The 22,147-nt window shown below is 39.1% G+C and overlaps 1 protein-coding gene across 1 annotated transcript; it reads left to right on the top strand.

Annotated features, from left to right (window-relative positions):
* The first annotated feature begins 225 nt into the window (after positions 1–225).
* Positions 226–21,884, top strand: LOC127410435 (isthmin-2-like). Its single transcript, XM_051645698.1, has 6 exons — positions 226–348; positions 5,103–5,285; positions 6,354–6,678; positions 9,204–9,341; positions 9,430–9,498; positions 21,367–21,884. Exons 1-6 carry the CDS (start codon positions 226–228, stop codon positions 21,882–21,884), a joined length of 1,356 nt encoding a protein of 451 aa, XP_051501658.1.
* Positions 21,885–22,147: the final 263 nt, after the last annotated feature.

The following is a 22,147-nucleotide window of genomic DNA, read 5'->3' as shown; positions in this document are numbered from 1 at the left end:
ACACAGCAGACCAAAAGGTTTCGAGTGACATTTCGTGTATTTGTGCAAGGGTTATGAAATATTCATACCTGGGCGAGTTTTTATGAAGTTTTGATGAAGATGAAGAATTGCGCGTTGCAAAAGATCTTCACCAGAAGGCAAATCTGCAGAGCTTCCTAAACAAGTATTGCATTTACAGGATATTTTTTTCGGGGTGTTTACTGGACAGATACGCAATTGCGCAAAATGCCGAGAGCGCGTAAAAGTGTTTGGCTACTTGTTAGCGTGCTGCTGGCTGTTTGGATAGAGCGAGCGACCAGCTTCCCAATGAGACATCACACTAGATTCAGACAAGGAGTTTCCGTAGAGGTAAGAACATGTTGTAATGCATTCTTAATGCATGCCATTTATGCACCATATATGCAATGGTCATTCACTGGAAGAAGATCCAAATGCGCAAACAGGCCAAAGAGTGCAAGTGGGTCATTGGATAAAATTGGTCTCAGTCTTATCCATTTTAAAAGTTTATTTTTAAAGTAAATTTCTGTATGATTTTACACTTGCAATCAGACAACGACTATATTTAAGTGTTACATTGTGCCGTTTCAAACTAAATTAAATGGCAATATAGAGTAAGATACAGTGAGAGACCACTAGTGAAAATGCTTCTGTTTGTGTATTTATTTCATTTATTACATTACAAACTTTACATTACAATTTCATAAATTATATTATCAGCATAAGTTCAGAATGACTTTGCATTTGGCATACCCTTTGCTTTAAAGTCTACATAAACTTGCATGGACTCCACATGTTTGTGCAAAACCTGATTCATGTTATCCAAAATAATTTGAGAATGTTCCAAAGAGCATCAAGGAAATATGGCCTTTTGTACATAGTAGTTTACATCACTATCACAAATTTGCTTACATTTAATTAGTTAATATAGAAATTGTGCAGGATCTTAAATAATTCATTTTGTGCCATAACATTTCTTTGTTTCACATTTTTCAAAATCGTAAAAAGTTGTATTAAAAAAGTTATCTACATTCCAAGCTACAAACAAAAAGTAGCTAACTACATTGACGCAATTTAAATAAGAACATTTATTTTAAATAATTTTCAGTTCTGAATGCAGAATTAAACAATATCACCTGATAGTTATACATTTAATTAGGGTGAAATTCAACTATTTAGGGTGAAAATATTATACTGAACACACAGGGCTCTATTTTAAGAGTGGAAGTGTTACGTGCAGCGCAATGCCTTAAGTCATAAGCGCAAAGTCAAAGGGCATGGCCATGAAGTTTTGGTATTTTCGTTCAAGCATGCACTAAGTCTAGGTACAAGTGAGTTTGGCTCGTTACTAGAAAAGCTACACTATTGTAAAAAAAAAAAAAAATATATATAGCTGAACTACTGTCACACTACTGGAAAAAAGCTATTAGCATATCTACTTTCAGTTAGTTTATCCCCAACACTGGTTGGGATTTAACTATTGCTTCAGAAAAGTATCAGGATTGAAGCTAAACTGGTTGACAGTTATAAAGTTCTTTAAGCTATACACTTGTGCACAAGGTCATGACACTTAAAGGGATTGTTTACCCCAAAATGAAAATTGTCTCATTTACTCACCCTCATGCCATCCCAGGTGTGTATGACTTAATTTCTTCAGCTAAACACATTTGAAGAAAAACAGAAAAAATATCTTCCCTCAGTAGGTTCTTAAAATGCAAGTGGATGGTGATCAGACCTTTGAAGCTCCAGAAAAGACCAGACAGTCAGCATAAACATCATCCATACGACTCCACATCGATTTTGGTGCAAAAAAGATCAATATTTATGTACTTTTTAACTATAAATAATAGTTTCCGTTCAGCAGCAGTACGCGCATGTGATGTAATTGCATTGGCACATTCACGCGAGAACAGACGCATATACGACACACCCGGAAGAGCAGTGCTGTTTACAACTTAGTAGGAGGAATGCTGTAAAGAAGATTCGTTGATTTTAGTTTAGATCTGTATTCTTACAATGTGTTCTCATCCTGGATGTCTCAATTGAGAGAAAAACATGAGATTACATGCAAACATGCCAACGCGAATACGTCACATGACACGCCCTCTCGTGAATGCATATATAGCTGCTGACCGGAAGTGATTATTTATAGTTAAAAAGTACTTAAATATTGATCTTTTCCGCACCAAAAGCAATCGTTTCGCTTTAGAAGACATTAATTTAACCAGTGGAGTCATATGGATGATGTTTATGCTGACTGTCTGTTCTTTCTTGAGCTTCAAAGATCGTATCACCATCCACAAGCATTTTTAGGACCTACTGAGCTAAGATATTTTTTCTATTTTTCTTCAAATGTGTTCTGCTGAAGAAAGAAAGTAATATACAGTACAACTGTTTTTTGGGTGAACTATCACCTTTAAAAAATTGTTTGTGCATAATTTAAAGGGTCATGAAATGCCTTTTTTATTATTTGTAATATGTTCCTTGAGGTTCACTTATGATATTAGTAATGTTTTTTGCACAAAAAGCAGTCAGTTATTTGTAAAACATGATAATTTTCCACCCTCATTCTGACGCTCTGTCAGAAACACTCTGTTTTTGTGCTGCTTTTCCTTTAAGACTTGACAGTTAATGCCCACTATTATGATTGGCTCTCTGTTCTTGACTGACCTGCTTTCTCCCTGCCATCTCACTGCTCACCACTACTGGTTGGGCTATGGAAGTGATTAGGTAAATTAGGCTTTAAAGTGTTGTGGAGGTGGTCAGATGCAAATGTCTACCACAGTGTGGCATCACAATGTGGAGGAAACAGAGAACGAGACTTTTTGGCAGTGTGGTTTTAACAAATGCTCTTTTTGCAGTGAGGAGGAAGCTTTGAGTTCTGAAACTTACAGTATGTTTTTATAGTACAATGACATCTTATATGTCAAAAGATCAAGGACAATTTGATTCCTCATGTCATGACCTTTAAATGCCAAACTCTGATTTTGAGTCCTCAAAGTATTTTCAAGGACAGGCTGTTCCACAACCTTATAGGCTTGGCGTGTTGATGACCATCAAGGTTAAACCTACATTGTAGAGTGTTCATGTGCCATGGGTCATTGTGTAAATAGGCACAGGTTAAAGTCATATATAATTAATATCCTGGTTAGAAGAATAACAGCAGAATGAACTTGGCTAACCCCACATGTGAAAGCTGCATCTTGCCCTGTTTCCCCAAATCTACAGTCACTCTATCATGAAGACTTTCAAAAGCATTCAGTTTGTTGTTCACCAGCGACTGAGAAAAAAGTAAGAATGGTTAAAAATAACTTTAAGGTAGCTTATAGACCAACAGATTCGCCCTTTTTTTATTATTTGACCATGATAAGGGTTCCAGAGAGAAAAGTGGGGGAAAAGTGGGGGTCCTCCAGAGGGGGTGGGTGGGGGTTGGGGGGTTGTGGGGGTCTTACATACTACTGGTAAAAGAACATGTACTCAATTTCCCTCACTCTCACAAGGTCATAGTTCAGCTCCTCAGTTGTTGTTTTAGCCCCTCTTCTGCGTTAATGAGGAATTTCATGAAATCCGGTCTCCTTGATCCTGTGTGTGTCCAAGGGGGCCACGTCTAACCTAAGGTCTTGCTACTCAGTTTTGCATCTCTAAATGTCTCTTTTGTTTTAACATGTGGGGGCAGGGGTCGTCCAAGGGAGAGGGAATGTGGGGTCTTAGTTAATTGTTTTTCTTCACTGGTCTGGAAATGGCATGGTCCTGGGACTTTGATATTAGAGGTAACATAAATCTAGGCTGCAATGTCAGCTGCTTTCCAAAATGCTCCAACGTAAAGTGTGTGAGCTGACCGTGTGCATGTGTCTCACCAGAGAGCTCAATAGAGGCTGTGTGTGTATCAGAGGTCTTTCACTAGCATATAAGGCTTTGTTTCAGGTTCTGGAATTCATGCCATATGTTTGTGATGGTGAGAAATCCCACTGGTAGGACAGGCCACATTCCACCAGGAGGAAAGCCAATTTTTACAATGTATTAACAAAACAGAGAGAGACAAGGGCAGTGACAGAGAATGAGATGGCTTTGGGATAAGTAAGGGATGTTAAGAGAGATTTAGTTTCAATTCTGAACACTTATGAAATGAAATTCTCAGTCTGTTTGTCTTTGTTAAGAGCCTTTGTGTGAGAAACAGCAACTAGTCTTTCAATAGGATTGTCTTGCTTAGACTTAAACCACAGATCCAGGAGGGAAACACAAGTAATATTAAGAAACCAGCTTACATAGATGCTCCTCTTTTCGACCAACACGGTGCTGATGTGGGTGCCAGGGCCAAATCTGAAACTATTTCATGTGTTTTCACCAAAGAAAAGGCAGTTCTGGGCTGGAAAAATCACTTCTGCAATGAAGTTAAACCTGCTGTTCTTGAACCAAAAACCACTGACATCAGAGGTTAGGGGTGGGTTTTCAGAACAACAACAAATGTGTCTGGTAAGACTGATGCAAAACAAACTAGATCAGATAAAACTGTATTACTGTCATTAAAATTAAAAATGCCGTCTCCACTTGAAATGCCCAATGCAATGCCAATGCAATTAAAAACATATTCTCAAAAAGAGGAATAATTAAGACTTGTAAACAATGATCGTGATGTCGAATGTTTACTTGTGGACAGGTTATTTAGTAACATAGTCAGTTGCGTCATGGTGGAAAAAGAGACAAAAGCTGATTTATTAGATGTTTTTTTGGAATTGAATGCCTAATCCTTTTTGCTTAAAGGTTACTAAAATGCTGACATGTTAAATGTAACATGCTTTTGTGGAACTGGTTGAGGTAGAAACATCTCACCCATTTATCCATTATGCAGTTATCAAGAGGTCACCATATGCATGGCTTATAATACAACACTGTATTTTATAAGTTTGGTAATTCTATTTGTAAACATCTATTTGACAAGTGATGGTAACTGTGGCTGTCATCGACCTTGACCAATAGCTTTTCCAAAATGCTGCCATGCAATGTGCAGTTATCATTTACTGTTGCATTTTATGCTTGTTTTTCAGGCGCATCCTCAGACAGCTTTGAGAGACATCAGCCATGACCATAATCTCTTGCACCAGCAGAACCAAATCCAGAGTGATTTGACAGACTCACATCCTCACGAAAATAGGTGGCCACAGCATCGCTCTTCAGGTGTCCTACCTCAGCCTGAGCCCGAAGAAGAATCCAAACCCTTTGTCCTAAACCTCAACAACTTCCCAGACCTGGCAAATGCTGACATTGACTCTCAAAACCCCAATATTCAGGTGAGAGCATGCAAGAGTGCAAATCTCAAGTTATTAGACATCTATTTTAAATCCTGCTGAAAAGACTATATTATACCATTATGAATTTCCATGCTGGTTTATGCTGGTCAGTGCTGCTCTGGTGTTGGTTAAGCTAGTGGATCTGCTGTTCAACAGCAAAACTTAGCTGGTGAAGCTGGTTCACCACCATAATTGCTTTGCTAAAGCTGATTGACTACAAAAGTCTTGCTGGTTAAATTAGCAAAAAAGTCTGGTGCAGATATTTTGGGATCCAGCATCCAAAACACAACATTTGCTGGTGGCCAACAGTGCTGGTCAGGACCGCATTAACGTACTGCTGGGCCCTGCGGGTTGATCGCCGGGGAATGGGGGGTGCTTTTTACTCTATGACCATGTGCTACACAAACAGCTTTCACTGTTGTGCACCATCTTTGTGTTTATATCACTATCTCTTGCTGAATGTGTTTACATGCGCGTCCTCCCACAAACGTTGACTTAAGCCCAAGTAAACCTGCTAATGCAGCCATGATGCTGGTCTTTTCAGAAGGGAAATGCTTTAGGATGTGATGCTTGTGACATCCATCTCTATCTCTACTTCCAATACTCAGTTGAGAAAGTCTTCTTATTAAAGATCTACAGAGCAAGAACTTTTGGTGTTTGAGTCAGTCCAGTCATTATATGCAAGGCCGGATATAATACTGTAAACCATTACAGGTTCCTCCTCTCTGAAGCTAATGTCAAATCCTGTCTAATCCTGACATCGACCTAAGTGGCATCCAGAGTGAGTCATCTCTCCTGATGAGATGTAATTAAGTGTAATAAGTAATCTCATCTTGAGATGAGGAGGAAATAATTCTGCTTGATTTGATATTGAGCCTGAGTGCAAATTGAAAGACCCGCTATGAGTGACTCACTGGAAAGACTCCAGACTGGAAGAGTGACAACTCATATAGCATGATTTGTCTTCATTTCCTTCATTAGCTGTGTAGTAAATGTTCTAAAGATATCATCCATTGTTCTCTCCCATTTCGATTCATTTTTGGGTGTACTTTGTGTCATTGGTTGTAGGTGACCATAGAGGTGTTGGATAACCCTCCCATGAACATGGATATGGACCTTGTTAAAGAATGGAACAATGACTGGCCCACCACTTCATCCTCTCCTTCCTCTACAGTAGACTGGCTGGGTGGGAAGAAGCTGTTTTGGCCATTGTTCTGGGGCTACATGGACACAGATTCAGACGAGGATGGCACAGGCCAAACAGTGGAGGAAGAGGATGACTATACACTGGAGTATGACAGCGTGGAGCCACTGCCTAGTGAGATGGGTGTTGAGGGTGGTGACTGGGAAGTTCCATGGACTCAGGGGTGGAATCCTGCTCAAGGCCATTATGGTGAGCCATTATGTGCTATCAAAATCCCTTTTATTGCAACTTCCTTAACACAGTATTTGAACTTTCAGATAAGCTGTGAAATTAATTAAAGCCTTGGAATAGAGCAAAAGCAACTATCTTTAGCTAAAAGATACCAGAATTTGTACAACCAGAACTTTGTAACAAGATGTTCAATCCACAGATGGTCAGTGGTGTAAAGGAGGAGAGACAAGATGGTGTAAAGCTGGAGGAATTTACTCTGTTTAAGACAGCTGAAGTGTGAACTGTAAGATAAAGGTGGTTTGCAGAATGGTTGTAGGGAATGAGAGATGTAGAGGTTTGGGAGGAAATGTACAGTGAGCTGGCTGTTTCACAGCACTGATTCTGACCAAGCACTCAGCCGGCGGGGTATTTGTGAGCGCCGGACCTTTGAAGTAGACACTGGTCCCACTCGGTGGAAAAGGCTGCCGTTTGAAGACGGGCCCAATCCGCTCACTAATGGCAGCGTGAGGATGTTCTCTTGGACAAATAAGCCCATGCTTGTGTTCAATTAGAGCACAGACCGGGAAAACAGAGTGAGAGGGGGCATTCGGTTACACTTTATATCCCGTGGGATGGGCCCCAGACTCTGCATCCCCCAAGTCCCCAACCCCCCACCCCCCCCAGCCCAAAGCGGCTGAGTCTTTTAAGCGTGTTCAAGAATTCTAGGCTTTTCAAGGCCATGCATAACATTGTTTTTTGTCTTTCTCTAGAGGCTGTTGTCTGTTTCATGATGGGAATTGCACATTTTGCGTTGTAGCTGTACAGTCCATTGCTGACAAGAATTAAATGAGATGGGGAGTTTAATTGGAGTGGTCAAGGAAAGACAGTGATTGAGTCTTAAATCCAGAGATTAAGGTTGGCCTCAATCTAGTTTCCCTTTAGGACGAGCTCCCATGCTTACCCATCCACTTGTATGACTACTTGGATGTGAAGAGTGCATAGTTCTGGCAAAATCATGACTGTAGTGTTTATTATGTCACATACTTCAACAAGTTATAAACTTCAACACATTTTCTAAAAAAATGTTTGGACATTTTGCCTTAAATGGGACAGGATAGAAATGCCAGGAAACAATAGGGAGAAGAGGGAGGGTAGAATCTGAAAATGAACCGAACCAGATTCAAATTCAGTTCACTTGCACACAAGCCACCATGAACATGTCAGAGTATGTGCACTATCCCCCAGACCACATCCCTAAACAACACATTTTATAGTTGTTAAAAAATCTATTTTTTGGGGGGCCTGGGTAGCTCAGTGGTAAAGACGCTGGCTACCACCCCTGGAGTTCAATATTTTACTGTAAAATCAATGCAGGCTAGGTCTTTTTCTGTCACAACACAACAAATTACTGTGAAAAAAATAAATTTGAATATTGTACTGCATTATGGGAAAATTGTGTTTCGTTTGAAGACACCATTTTGGTGTTTAGTTTTCCCTTTGTATGGGACATTATCTTATTTATTTCAAATAAAATGTCTACCAGCTTGTGTAATTGTGTTTAACTTATTGCACTGTAATGTATGGAGAAAATAGTCAGTTTAGTGGCTGACTTTATGTTGGCACATAATGTATAAACAACACCATATGATGCATTTGCAAGTAAAGAAATAGTGTCATATTAAATGAGGAAGGGATGTTTGCAAAGATAGGCTGGTTGGTTTTATCACTCATTAACTATTATCATGAGTTTTCAATCAGGGATGCAAGATATCAACACTCAGCATAAAAATCTCAATGATGGTGACAATTAACAAACACTGTATATAAAAAAAATACAGATGATCATTGTGATTCTTGAGAGCCTCCATGTTGAGTACTTCCTGGGAGTCATGTCCCAGCTGAGCAACTGAGCAATTGAGATAAATGGAAATGCTAACAGATAGCTTTCTCGAAGTATTATAGACCTCCTTGATTGAAAGATCATATTTAAACATTCAGATCTGTTCAGTGTGATTGAGCAGAAATACCATTCTCTGGTCAGAGAGATGAATCTAGTGCCCATTTCTGCTTTAACCCATGTTTAAGACTAGCCCTGTGGCTGTAGTGGGTTTTGTAATCTTGCAGTTGTACAAAGCCAGTTAGTGTATTCGCTAAGCCTACGCCTCCTTTTCATCATCCACTAGTCTGTAATCAGGGTGGCCAAAGGCCTGGCGTGATTCTCTTTCAGCTTGCAGTCAAGGTTTGTTGCCAGGGCGTGCATAACTAAATTTTGTACATTTTCTAAAGAAAAAGTTAGTGGTGCTTGCCCATGCAAAAGTTTCTTCCATAATACTAGGTTGTGGGTGGTTGCTAGGGTGTTTTCTAAGCAGTTGCTAAGGTGTACTTAGATTTTTGCAGCATGTTGCTATGTGATCGTTTGAGTGTTTTGAGTGGCTGCTAGGTGGACTGACCCAAGTCAAAATAGCCCACCCTCAAGTCTTTATATGATATTCTGGTCTCTAGATATAGTTCAGGGCTCTCATTTAGTCTATTGGATTATTTTTTTCACCAAATTATTTTTTCAGAAGCGAAAGAGGAGGAATGGAGTGCATGGACTCCCTGTAGCGTCACCTGTGGCCATGGAAACCAGACCCGCTCACACTCCTGTGGATATTTCTGCACATCCACTGAGTCCCGAAGCTGTGACCTCCTCCCATGCCCAGGTTAGTTTGACTTATGTCTACTGTACTCAGAAATGTATATTTATTTTACTAAATTAAACCCATTTTTATGAAATTATTTATTTTTCAGATGATTTGAACAGTGTTGGTGACGTCTTTCCATTTAAGATGGAGAATGGTACAGAACCTTTTGGCACTGGTAAGTCCTGGTTTTAGGTTTATTGCAATTGGAGCTGTCAATAGATTCAATTAATTTACTGACTATCTGTTTTACAGACCAAAGGAAAACAGTGGGCATGTTCAGAAAAACTGTTTGAAAATAGTCATCAAGTTGTAAATGAATTACCCTCTAAGCAGGTCTTTCTCCATTATTTTATGATAAATGTGACTCTAGTTGTCATGCGTGTATTGACTATTTCAACCAGTCTTCAGAGATAATACAGAACAGATTGGAGCAGTTTTAGACATATTCAATTAATTTCATATATTAATACTTTTACTCTGGCAGCCCTAATTGTAATATAGTTCACCTTTTCAACTGAACAGTTGGATCTTCATGATCTAATACATAGACCTATCTCAATATACTGTTCTGGTTTGTATTCTAAAAGATTTAATTTCAAAATATAAATGTCCGTGAAATTAGAAAAAAATCCCTTAGACTTCTATTGAAAAGGTACCAAGGATATGGCTTGGGAATGGTCTCTTTTTACTATGCCAGCAAGCAACCATCTAACAACCATTTAGTAATGCATTTGCAACACCCTAGCAATACCCTAGTAACCAGTGGTGTAGTCAGGGCCATACGCACGTATTTGCCGTATGCATACTTTTTTCCCAGGGCTGTTTGCGTATAACGACTTCTAAGCATCAATATTTGCGTATACCCTCGGTATACCCACTTGTTTTGCTGCTTTAGAAGTCCATAATCTAATGTCGTTAGATTCCCTTTAACTGTATTGGATGCTGTTTTGTGAAACTGGAGATTCTTTGTTGTATTGGTGCATTATTACTTGAATTACCCACCCCTGACAACCATTGTTGCCAAAACTGCCAAAACAACTACACTAATCCAATGAGAAATACACTATTTTCATGTTAAGACTTTTCTCTCCCTTTCTCTCTTCTTCCTGGTCATTGTAATAAAGCGTTTTTAATTTTAAGTTTAGTAAGGGACGTTCACACTGAACACGTTTTTGCATCAATCCATGCTGTTTTTCAATGTTAAGCAGCGTCTCAGCGTCTGCACTGTGTCACTTCCTCATGTCCCAAAGTCTGCATGTCAAACATCTTTGACAAAAATAAATGCTAAATCATTGGATTTCTATTTTTTTCCCCACATACAATGTATTCATTTGTGGTAAATGTGTAATTTTAACACTGATAGTGGAGGTTTTTTTGTGTGTCCCTTGATTTATTGCGCACTCTGTTTTGTCATGATACCATGACCTTTCACTGAAGGTATATGTTAGGAAATGACATCACACACACTGGAGGTGGACATAAGCCATTCTGCAAAATTACTTTGAGTTATTTGAAGTTTATAACTTTATTGTTTTCCTTTATTTTGTGGTGTTAGTCATACGTGTTCAAGCATAACATGTCCACCCTATTATGGGAAGATACAGTATATGGGAAATAAAAATTAATTGAAAAATTTTAATATACAGTATTTATGTTAACAGAAATACAATTTATAAATATTAGTTTACAAATATGTTTCCTAGTTATCAATCACAGACCATGTAGTGGCTCATTTATCCACTGAATGTCCACCCTGACCAGTATGACTAATAAAATCTTTAACATGTCCCTGTAATGATGAAACATGTAGAAACTTGTAAAAATAAAACATATTTTTCAAAAGTTTCAAAGCAGGAATGTCACCGAATTGTAAGAATGACCCATTTACGATATGTACAGAGTTACAGTTCCACAGCTTTCTATACTCAGATTACGCAGTCTACAGTAACAGTAAAGTACAGTCTATAGTAACAGACAGTCAGATGAACAGAGACTGGGCAATAGTAAACCACTTTTTTTGGTAGGACTACACCACTGCTAGTAACCACCCAAAACACCCTATCAAGTGTGATCAAACCGGTGAATAGGCTGGGTTCAGAGGTGTACGATCAAACTGGTATGATCTGCATTTGCGCTGCTATTTACCAGGAGAAAATGAGTGAATCAAAATCAGAATCAGAATGAGCTTTATTGCCAAGTATGCTTACACATACAACGAATTTGTCTTGGTGACAGAAGCTTCCAGTGCACAAACAATACAACAACAAGACAGAGATAATAAAAAATTTAAATAAAAATAAAAAGCGAATAGAAAATATACTCAAAGTATATATAGAAATACAAAATAAGACAATATATATATATATGTAAAAATACAAATCTGTTATATACAGATAGTGCAAGAGAATGTAATGGCAGAAGAGGTAGGATATGTTAAATAAATATAATAGACTAAGTGGTTGTGACGAGGAGGAGGGCAGGGCCGGGCGTGCGCACAGCCGGCCGCCAATTGTGCTAATCAGCCGAGGAGAGGGATAAAGCCGAGCCGGATGCGGCAGTTCGGGACAGAGAGTGCCACACGCAGCTGCCGTGTCTGTTTATGTTTGTATATTTTTACGTTTTCATTAAACATTATTTTGATGGTTCAGCCTGTTCCCGCCTCCTCCTTGCCCATTTTAAACCTTGTTACAGTGGTGTATTGCACATATTTATTGCTTAATGGGGCAGTTTTAACTAGTTTTAATAGCCTGAGTGAAAAAACTGTTCTTGTGCCTGACGGTTCTGGTACTCAGTGCTTAGCGCCGGCCAGAAGGCAACAATTCAAAAAGGTAGTGTGCTGAGTGAGTGGGGTCCAGAGTGATTTTTCCAGCCCTTTTCCTCACTCTGGAAGTGTGCAGTTTTTGAAGGGAGGGCAGGGAGCAACCAATAATCCACTCAGCAGTCCAGACTGCCCTTTGTAGTCTTCTCATGTCCGATTTCGTAGCTGAACCAAACCAGACAGTTATTTTTTTTTTTGTTTTTTTTTTGGGGGGGGGAATTTTTCCCCCTTTTTCTCCCAATTTGGAATGCCCAATTCCCAATGCGCTCTAAGTCCTCGTGGTCGCATAGTGATTCGCCTCAGTCCGGGTGGCGGAGGACGAATCCCAGTTGCCTCCGCATCTGAGACAGTCAACCAGCGCATCTTATCACGTGGCTTGTTGAGCGCGTTGCCACGGAGACATAGCGCGTGTGGAGGCTTCATGCCATCCACCGCGGCAACCACGCTCAATTCACCATGCACCCCACCGAGAACAAACCACATTATAACGACCACGAGGAGGTTACCCCATTTGACTCTACCCTCCCTAGCAACCGGGCCAATTTGGTTGCTTAGGAGACCTGGCTGGAGTCACTCAGCACGCCCTGGGATTTGAACTAGCAAACTCCAGGGGTGGTAGCCAGCGTATTTTACCACTGAGCTACCCAGACCCCTAAACCAGACAGTTATTAAAGTGCAGAGGACAGACTCAGTGACTGCTGAGTAGAACTGGATTAGCAGCGCCTGTGGCAGGTTGAACTTCCTCAACTGGCGAAGGAAGTACAACCTCTGCTGGGCCTTTTTCACAATGGAGTCAGTGTGGGTCTCCCACTTCAGGTCCTGTTAGATAATAGAGTCCAGGAACCTGAATGACCCCACTGCTGCCACAGTGCTGTTCAGAATGGTGAGCAGGATCAATGTTGGGATGTTCCTCCTGAAGTCCACAATCATCTCCACTATTTTGAGCGTGTTCAGCTCCAGGTTGTTTTGACTGCACCAGACAGCCAGCTGTTCATCCTCTCTTCTGTATGCAGACTTGTCGTCATCTTGGATGAGGCCGATGACAGTACTGTTGTCTGCAAACTTCAGGAGCTTGACAGAGGGGTCCTTGGCAGTGCAGTAATTTGTGTACAGGGAGAAGAGTAGTGGTGAGAGCACACATCCCTGGGGGGCACCAGTGCTGATCGTACAGGTGCTGGAAGTGAATTTCCTCAGTCTCACTAGCTGCTGCCTGTCCGTCAGAAAGCTGGTGATCCACTGACAGATAGAGATGGGAACAGAGAGTTGGGTTAATTTAATCCAGAGAATAGCTGGAGTCTGAAGTCCACAAAAAGGATCCTTGCATATGTCCCTGGTATGTCCAGATGTTGCAGGATATGATGCAATCCCATGTTGACTGCATCATCCACAGACCTGTTTGCTTGATAAGCAAATTGAATGGAATCCAGAAAGGGTCCAGTGATGTCCTTCAGGTGGGCCAACACCAGTCTCTCAAATGACTTCATGACCGCAGACATCAGAGCGACGGGTCTGTAGTCATTAAGTCCTGCGATCTTGGGTTTCTTTGGGACAGGGATGACGGTGGAGCATTTGAAGCAGCTGGGAATTTCACAATGCTCCAGTGATGTGTTGAAGCTCTGTGTGAAGATGGGGGCCAGCTTGTTGGCACAGGCTTTTAGACAGGTGGGTGAAACACCATCTGGGCCCTCTGCTTTCCTTGTCTTTTGTTTCCAGAAAATCCGACACACATCCTCTTCACAGATCATAAGTGCAGGTTGAGTAGCAGGAGAGGGGAGAAGGGTGGTTGCAGGAGGTGTTTGTGTGAAGTGAATGTCAGAGTGGGTGTGGGGTGTGAGACTGGGCTTTTCAAATCTACAGTAAAGCACATTCAGGTCATCAGCCAGTTGTTGATTCCCTGCAGTGTTGGGGGATGGTGTCTTGTAGTTAGTAATGTCTTTTAGGCCTCTCCACACTGATGCAGGGTCGTTAGCTGAAAACGTGTTTTTCAGCTTCTCAGAGTGGCTTCTTTTAGGCACTCTAATCTCCTTTGTCAGTGTATTTTTGGCCTGACTATACAATATTTTATCCCCACTTCTGTAAGCATCCTCTTTGACCTGACCAAGCTGCCTGAGCTTTGCTGTAAACCATGGTTTGTCATTGTTGAACATTAAATAAGTCCTAGTAGAAATGCACATATCCTCACAGAAACTGATATATGATGTTACAGTATCTGTGAGCTCATCCAGATTGGTGTCTGCAGCTTCAAAAACACTCCAATCAGTGCAGTCAAAGCACGCTTGTAGTTCCAGCTCTGCTTCATTGGTCCATCTTTTTACAGGCTTTACTACAGGTTTAACTGATTTAAGTTTCTGCCTGTAGGTCGGAAGAAGCTGAACCAGACAGTGATCAGAGAGTCCCAAAGCTGCTCTAGGGACAGAGCGATATACATCCTTTAATGTTGTGTAGCAGTAATCCAGTATATTTCTGTCTCTGTTGGGGCATGTAATGTGCTGTCTGTATTTTGGCAGTTCACGGGTGAGGTTTGCTCTGTTAAAATCTCCAAGAATAATAATAAGTGAGTCCGGATGTTGTTGCTCCGTGTCTGTGATCTGATCAGCCAGCTGTTGCAGCGCTGCACTCACACACGCTTGTGGAGGAATGTAAACACTAAAATGAGGAAAACTCACACGGTGAGTAGAAAGGCTTACAGTTGGAAAGGCTAGTTTTTTTAGAACCATCTTTGCTGTGACTCAGAATCCTATGCAGCATTGCAATGTGAACAACATGGCGGTGCACATACTTGCAATTGCGTTCATAGCCGCATGTAATCTATCATAATCAAGCATTATAAACATCTTAAAATCACATTATATGTTTAATATGTTTAATAATATTAAATTCCTTCTTCCAGTATGTCTGCTGTGAAGTGTAACGTGAAATACAGCACGCATTAAATAACTCACGCTGTGGGATTAGTCAGTACAGTAAGAACTCACGTGCAAAGAGGTTAAATGTGCTGTAAGTGATTTTCTAATGAAAGACATGCAGAAAACATATCTATCACCTGTCAGATATCACTGAAATAGGTGCCATGAAATATCACACCTGTCTCTGTAACAGCACGGGGCTGGGTAAACAGTTGGGGAAAAGATGTCTGCGGGCCGTGGTCAGATCGTTTGTTTAGCCAATCAGAAGACTTTATGCCTGTCAATCATTGTGCACATGGGTGTAAAAAGTACTCCGAAATTACACTTAAGTGAAAGTATTGATACTGAGTGAAAATTGTACTCAATTAAAAGTCCAAGTATCTAGCCAAAAACATACTTGAGTGAAAGTAAAAAAGTATTCAAATTAAATTGTACTAAAGGATTAAAAAAAAAAAAAAAAAAAACTTTTTTCCTAGCTAGAATGAAATCAAGAGAGGAGATTTTGTGAGAGAGGATGTTGATCAATTCAATTGGTTTAAGTCGCCTTTTTACTGTCTTCGACGACTGTCATATTTCTCCCCCATTCGCAACCTGGTCATATTATCATATTACACTAACTACATTTTTGCAAAATTATTTTTATGTGGCCTGTTGTACGTAACATGACAATTTCCTGGTGGAATTAACACTACAGGTGCTACAACAATCACTTTTATTCACTTTCACTTAAATCACAAGTAACACGGTAGATTATCAGTTCATAAACACTTACTTTTCGTTACTGTTAACTTCAGTAACAGTTTACTTTCTTACTTTCTTATGACATATAAACACTTACTATAGCGCATGACTTATAAGGTGACATTTAAACGTTTGCATTGCATAATCAACTACATTTACAAGCTTGTTCGAGTGTGATCAAATTGCGCAGTAGATCAACTGACAGAGTGTTGCATGTGCACTACAAAGGACCGGGTACAAGTCCTGAAGAGTCGACACGTGAGCCGAAAATGTCATAGAAGCACCACAAAATTATGTGGTTGCTTCAGAAATTGTGTTTTTTATCTAACATTTGCTTTTTTTTTTTACACAAACTTTTAGGTTTTAGGTTTAGGGTAGAGAGGTAGTTTAAATCATGATAGAACATTAACCTGAAAAACCTCATCTGTTCAGGAGAACATTTCACTCGCTTTTAGCGCCACACAGTGGACGTTTCCCTTCGGAACTGCCCTGAGATGTGTATTTAACCATATCATTTTATTTTGCAAAACCGTTGAAACAGTCACGCAGTGTTTGTTGCATGGGAGAAGGCACTCACGAATTGTGATGTCAGAACACCCAGCTCCTTGAGACATAGAGAAAGATAAATATATATATATATATATATATATATATATATATATATATATATATATATATATATATAAGTTTTGAAGAAAGTTAGTAATGTTTTTGATTTTGTGAATTGTTTTCTGAGGTTTGCTACAAAAATGTCACTGTTGAGCAGATGGATGAATTAAATAAAATTCATAAATAATATTTACTCAGATTCCATTATTTTTATTATCATTATTATCATCATCATTGCTGGTTTTATAGTTATTATTATAATTAATAGTTGCCTAACATGCCTAATGGGGAGTAGAAATTCATGGATATTATTTAAATATGAAGGCAAGTGTATAAATAAGTTACATGTACTGTACACATTTAATTACAAAAGCCTTTTGTTTATATATATACTGTATATTTGCAACATGAATGTTCATTTTTGACTTCATACCTGTCCAATCTGTAGAAGTAGCAGGCGTTTAGAATAAAGTTAAGGACAAAAACCATCAGTGTTTCTCACTTCGTGCTCATAGTTTTGAATGAATACATTACATTCAGTCGGGCGGTCACATTCGGGCTAGTTGCACAAATATTTAAACGTATCCAAAGCTCAAATAAAATCAGAAATTCTGCCTCTGCAGATGGTCAGAACTCCACACAGCCACCGTGCGACACTCTGCCGTTTGTCAATCTGTCGTTTGTCGGATACAGTGAAAAGGCGGATTCAGTCCAGTAAAATGAAAGAAAATAATCAGCAAAAATTTTATGAGTACTTTTCAATGTCAAATAAAATTGTAAGGAGTCAAAAGTAAAAAAAAAAATCTTTGGAAATGTAATTAATTAAATGTAAAAGTATTCCGTTTAAATTGCACTCGAGTAAAGTACAAATCCCCAAAAAATAATACTTAAGTATTTTTACTCAATTACTTTACACCCCTGATAGTGCGTGTTCACAGGGCAGCCAAAATATGCTTGTATAAGTGCCAGTATTTTGTCCTGTTCCTTCTAAACACTTGGGGTTGTACAGGGAAACGCTCAGGGAGACCCTGCCCCCTCCTTCTGCTTCAAAACACCGGTCTCTAGTGTGTCTGTGTGTGTGCGCACGTGTCTTAGGATTGCATGGTTTTGGAAAGAGGGGGCGTGGCTAAATCAACCGCTATTCTGGGGGAATTTCCAGAATGGCAAAATCGCTTACAGCATTTTTAAAACCAAGTGTACACTACACGTCTTGCAGTCAGCACCCTGCGACTCACAGTCTAGTTTTTCATCGTGCTGGTGCGAACACTTCAGGACTGTAGTGTATCAACTACACGACCATTCGTCCTCGACTGAGACCATGTGTACTCCTGGTTTTAAGATGTGTTTTGGGTGATCCGATTACAAATGTACAAGCAAGACATCACCGTAACACCTGGTTTTTTATTTATTGAACTTAAAAAAAAATATATATATTTTCTTTAAACGTTAGTTTATTTATAAAGCACTTTAAAGACTACAGTGTAGACCAAAGTGCTGTACATTAATATCATACAAAATAACACAATATTATTAATACACAATGAAAATAAAAAATAAAATAAAAATAAAACCACAAACATAAAATGACCACAACCTTTCAAAGGCCAAAGAGAACAGATGGGTCTTGAGGTGGGTTTTAAACATATTAATAGAAGTAGACCACCTAACAGACAGTGGCAGACTATTCCATAACCTTGGGGCAGCAACAGAAAAAGCACAGTTACCTTTACACTTTAAACGTGACCGAGGGACAGTTAGGAACAGTTGATTGGCTGATCTGAGAGACCTTTGAGTATGATGAAGACAGGAGTTCATATAAACAGGTGCCATTCCATGTACAGCTTTAAAAACATATAACAACACTTTGTATTGGATTCTGAATTTTACTGGTAACCAGTGGAGAGATGCCAGGAGATATAAGTTCCCTCTTCCTGGTATTGGTCAAAAGCCTTGCAGCAGCATTTTGAACTAGCTGCAGGTGAGACAGGGAAAACTGATTAATACCCAAGTATAAGGCATTGCATTAGTCTAAGCAAGATGAAATTAAAGCATGTATTAATTTCTCAAGGTCAATAAATGACACAATATGTTTCAGCTTTGCAATGGCTCTAAGATGGAAGAAACTACTCTTCACAACAATAATCTGCTTATCAAATTTAAGTTCAGAGTCAAAAATCACATCCAAATTTTTTACATGGGTGAGTGTATTCACAGACAGGGGACTGAGTCTGTTAGTAATGTTCTGTACACATCCATTTTGATTAAAAATAATTATTTCTGTCTTATTCTCATTTAACTGTAGAAAGTTTTTAGCCAGTGGATTTCCTTGAACTTGAAATGTAAACTGCACAGGGTAGGGGAGGAGGCTATTGTCATATTATAATTATTTTATGTTACGTATGGTAGTCGAATAAAGAAAAGCCTCCATCGCCATCATTTACAGCAGGGTGCTCACACTTCAATGGAATGAGATCTACCATGTATATTAAAGGCTATACATTATCACAATGTAAAATTTCAGTAGTCGGTAGTTATTATAATACATTAATACTTTTTAAAGCTACTAAAGTTACCCAGTCAAGAGCAGTGATGTTTTCTCATTTTCTTGTTATGATTGTTTGATTATTATAATGACACACTAGACGGCAGCAGGTCTATTAGCTTACATTTACACTTACAAGTCCGACATTTGAATACAAATCTGCTGTTTACGTTCACTTTAGACATCACTCTCTGTGTTTACATGAATACCTCACCAAGACAGGCATTTTGGTGGAATTTTGAAATGTACTTTGCTGTTCAGGTGCGCATTAGCGCAAGCATTTCCGGAACACACACGCATGTTCGATCTATCTTTAACTCACAAAAAACAAACTCTCTTTTCTTAATAGACCGCACAAAGAAATGACAGTTTTGGAGTTTATTTTCATAACCTGCTTCCTTATTATTTGAACTTTAATAAAGGATGCTTTAAAGATATAGGGGTGTTTCATTGCAAAACGGAATGCTGCACAATAATCGTTTTATCTCGATTATCTTGTTTTCATAATCATTGGAAGCCAAAATTGTATTTGAAAATAAAATTGTATTAATTGCCCAGCCCTATCACGCGGTACTCCTGTTGTTATTTTGCTGATCTCCACATGACAGGGAAGCAGAGAGAAAGTCACAATGAGCCAATAAGTCACCCCTTTGCCATTCTGAACCGGTGTGTGTGTGACAGACCTCCGACTGAAGAGAGCTCAAGCACAACATTCTCTAGGTGTGTAATACTCTCAGCCAAAATCAAGTTGTTCTTCAAGTTGCTAGTGAGATGCCAGCTTTATTATACTGTTATGAGAGGTAGGGGTGTGCAGCAAAGCCATTATCTGTATCTGTTACCATGACAAAATTATCTCTAACTGTATCTGTATTCGGATAGAACCGGTTGTCGGCATTGTTTAAACAGGAAGTGCATCTAAACTAATTTTAAAATGTAACTCTCTTACATTTAGGCTATAGCTTCAGTATATAAAGAATGCCTCGGATAGGCCTATTTAAATATTATTATTATTATTATTATCATTATTATTATTAATGTAATAACAATCATCGTCTTCTTCTTCTTTTAGCTGCTCCCGTTAGGGGTTGCCACAGTGGACCATCCGTGATCTGCATATTTGACTTGGCACAGGTTTTTATGACGAATGAATATTATAATAATAATAATAATTATAATTATTATTATATTTGTATTATTATTATTTAATTAAATTATTGATATATTCTTTATTTTTTCTCACCAGATGAATCTGAACATGTAGGCTACATAAACTGTGGGATATGTTGTTAACTGTGGTTTCTCCTGGTATTTCGGACATTAATATCTGCTGAAACAACATTTTCGTTCATGTCTGTGCAGTGTGCAAGTAACAATGTTATTCTGGAGGCATGAGGTGTCAAGCAATTGTAAAATGTCAAGTGCACATTTTGCAGCAAATATTAAATACAAATACGAATATTACAAAAACATTTGAATAAATTAATATAGCCTGCAAACGAAAGCACCGTAAATATCTATCAGGAAGTTTTATGATACACTCGAGGCTTATTTTGTGTTCACATATTTTTGTGGAGGACATAATTAATTAGTTAAATTACATGTGCAGAATTAGTGAAATTCAGTGGAATACATTGCAATATCGAGTCTAGGCTATATTTCTAGAAATGAAAAGCAAGGATTTTTTTGTAATCCTCTGTGTGCAGGAATATACTAGTATCTAAACCTCTATGCAGAATTTAAACATTTTTGGAATAAAGGATTAACCAGATAATTACCTTAATGTGAATATAAATGTGGTCAACTTACAGTCGAGCTCCACTATAAAATCATCACTTCTTTGGTCAGGAATTAAACATCACGCTCAAGCTGGTTTATAAATCCTTATGTGTGAATTGTGTAAAACATTTGTCATTAATGTGATCAGACATTTCAAACAGACATTTCAAGAAGTGGAAAATGTGTATGATATAGTATGATGTATGTGTATGAAATGTGTATGATAAATTTAAGCTTTACAAACTTAAATTTCTAAGACGTGCACAATTAACGAAGATTGCAAATTGAATCGAGAATGCGGCCATCCAATCTGAACTTAAAATCACCATGCACATTTTCTTTCATAAGGTTTACACTGTAGTAATATTGGCTTCACAGACTCATCATTGCTTTGTAATTTTCTATATGTTTATTTAAAATATCGCTTTATGCCTGTGCTCGTTGGATGATCAATCTTCCGAATATTTTTTCTATTATTTAGATGAATTCCTTTTATCGCGTGACACGCCGTCACGTCGCATCTTGTTAGGACATGATGTAATAGGAGGGTTAAACCTTCATTAGGCTAATGATATGCTGTTAAATAGGCCTGTTGATTTGGTTGATTTGATTTGGAAATGTGCTATCTGTTTTGCTGTGTTTGTTTTGCAGAAGTTGATAGCTGTGAGAAGTGGTTGAACTGCAAGAGTGAGTTTCTCCATCGTTACCTGCAGCAGGTCTTGACTGAATTACCTAGCTGCCCCTGTGCCTATCCCTCAGAAGCCTCCAACAACATGGTCAACCTGTTGGATGTGAGACATGACCGGACATTCAAATGGACAGATGCCAGTGGCCCAAAAGATCGCTTGGACATCTATAAGCCCTCAGCGCGGAACTGCTTGCGCTCCGCTCTCTCGCGAGATGGCACCACACTGGCTGCCCAGCATTGCTGCTATGACGACCATGGTCAGCTAATTACAAGGGGCAAGGGGGCAGGCACCCCCAACCTAATAAGCACAGAGTTCTCCCCAGAGCTGCATTTCAAGGTGGATGTACTGCCATGGATACTGTGCAAAGGAGACTGGAGCAGGTTTCATGCCATCCGTCCACCCAATAATGGCCTGCATTGCACCGAGAACCCCCACCAGGACATGTTCATGAATGAATTGGAGGAGGCCAGAGAATATTGAGGCACCAAACTGCTGTCTCTCCTCTGACCCCTACCTCCTGCTATGGTGCTCAACTTAACCCTATACAAAAAACACAGTTTCTTTGCCAGCCGCATAGGTGTGCAGTATAGAACCTTGTCTTGTCTTGTGGGACGCAATACTATAACTGTGTTTGCAAAGCATGGCTTCTTGCCGAGTATCTGCTTATATAATGCTAAGGGGTTTTTGTAGCTAATGGTTTTAAAATAGTCTCCAGTCTGCTCTCTTTTGACGTTTGATGTAAC

This window comes from Myxocyprinus asiaticus, chromosome 19 (assembly GCF_019703515.2).
Source record: "Myxocyprinus asiaticus isolate MX2 ecotype Aquarium Trade chromosome 19, UBuf_Myxa_2, whole genome shotgun sequence".
Lineage (NCBI taxonomy): Eukaryota > Metazoa > Chordata > Actinopteri > Cypriniformes > Catostomidae > Myxocyprinus > Myxocyprinus asiaticus.
This window is presented reverse-complemented; position numbering and strand designations above follow the sequence as displayed.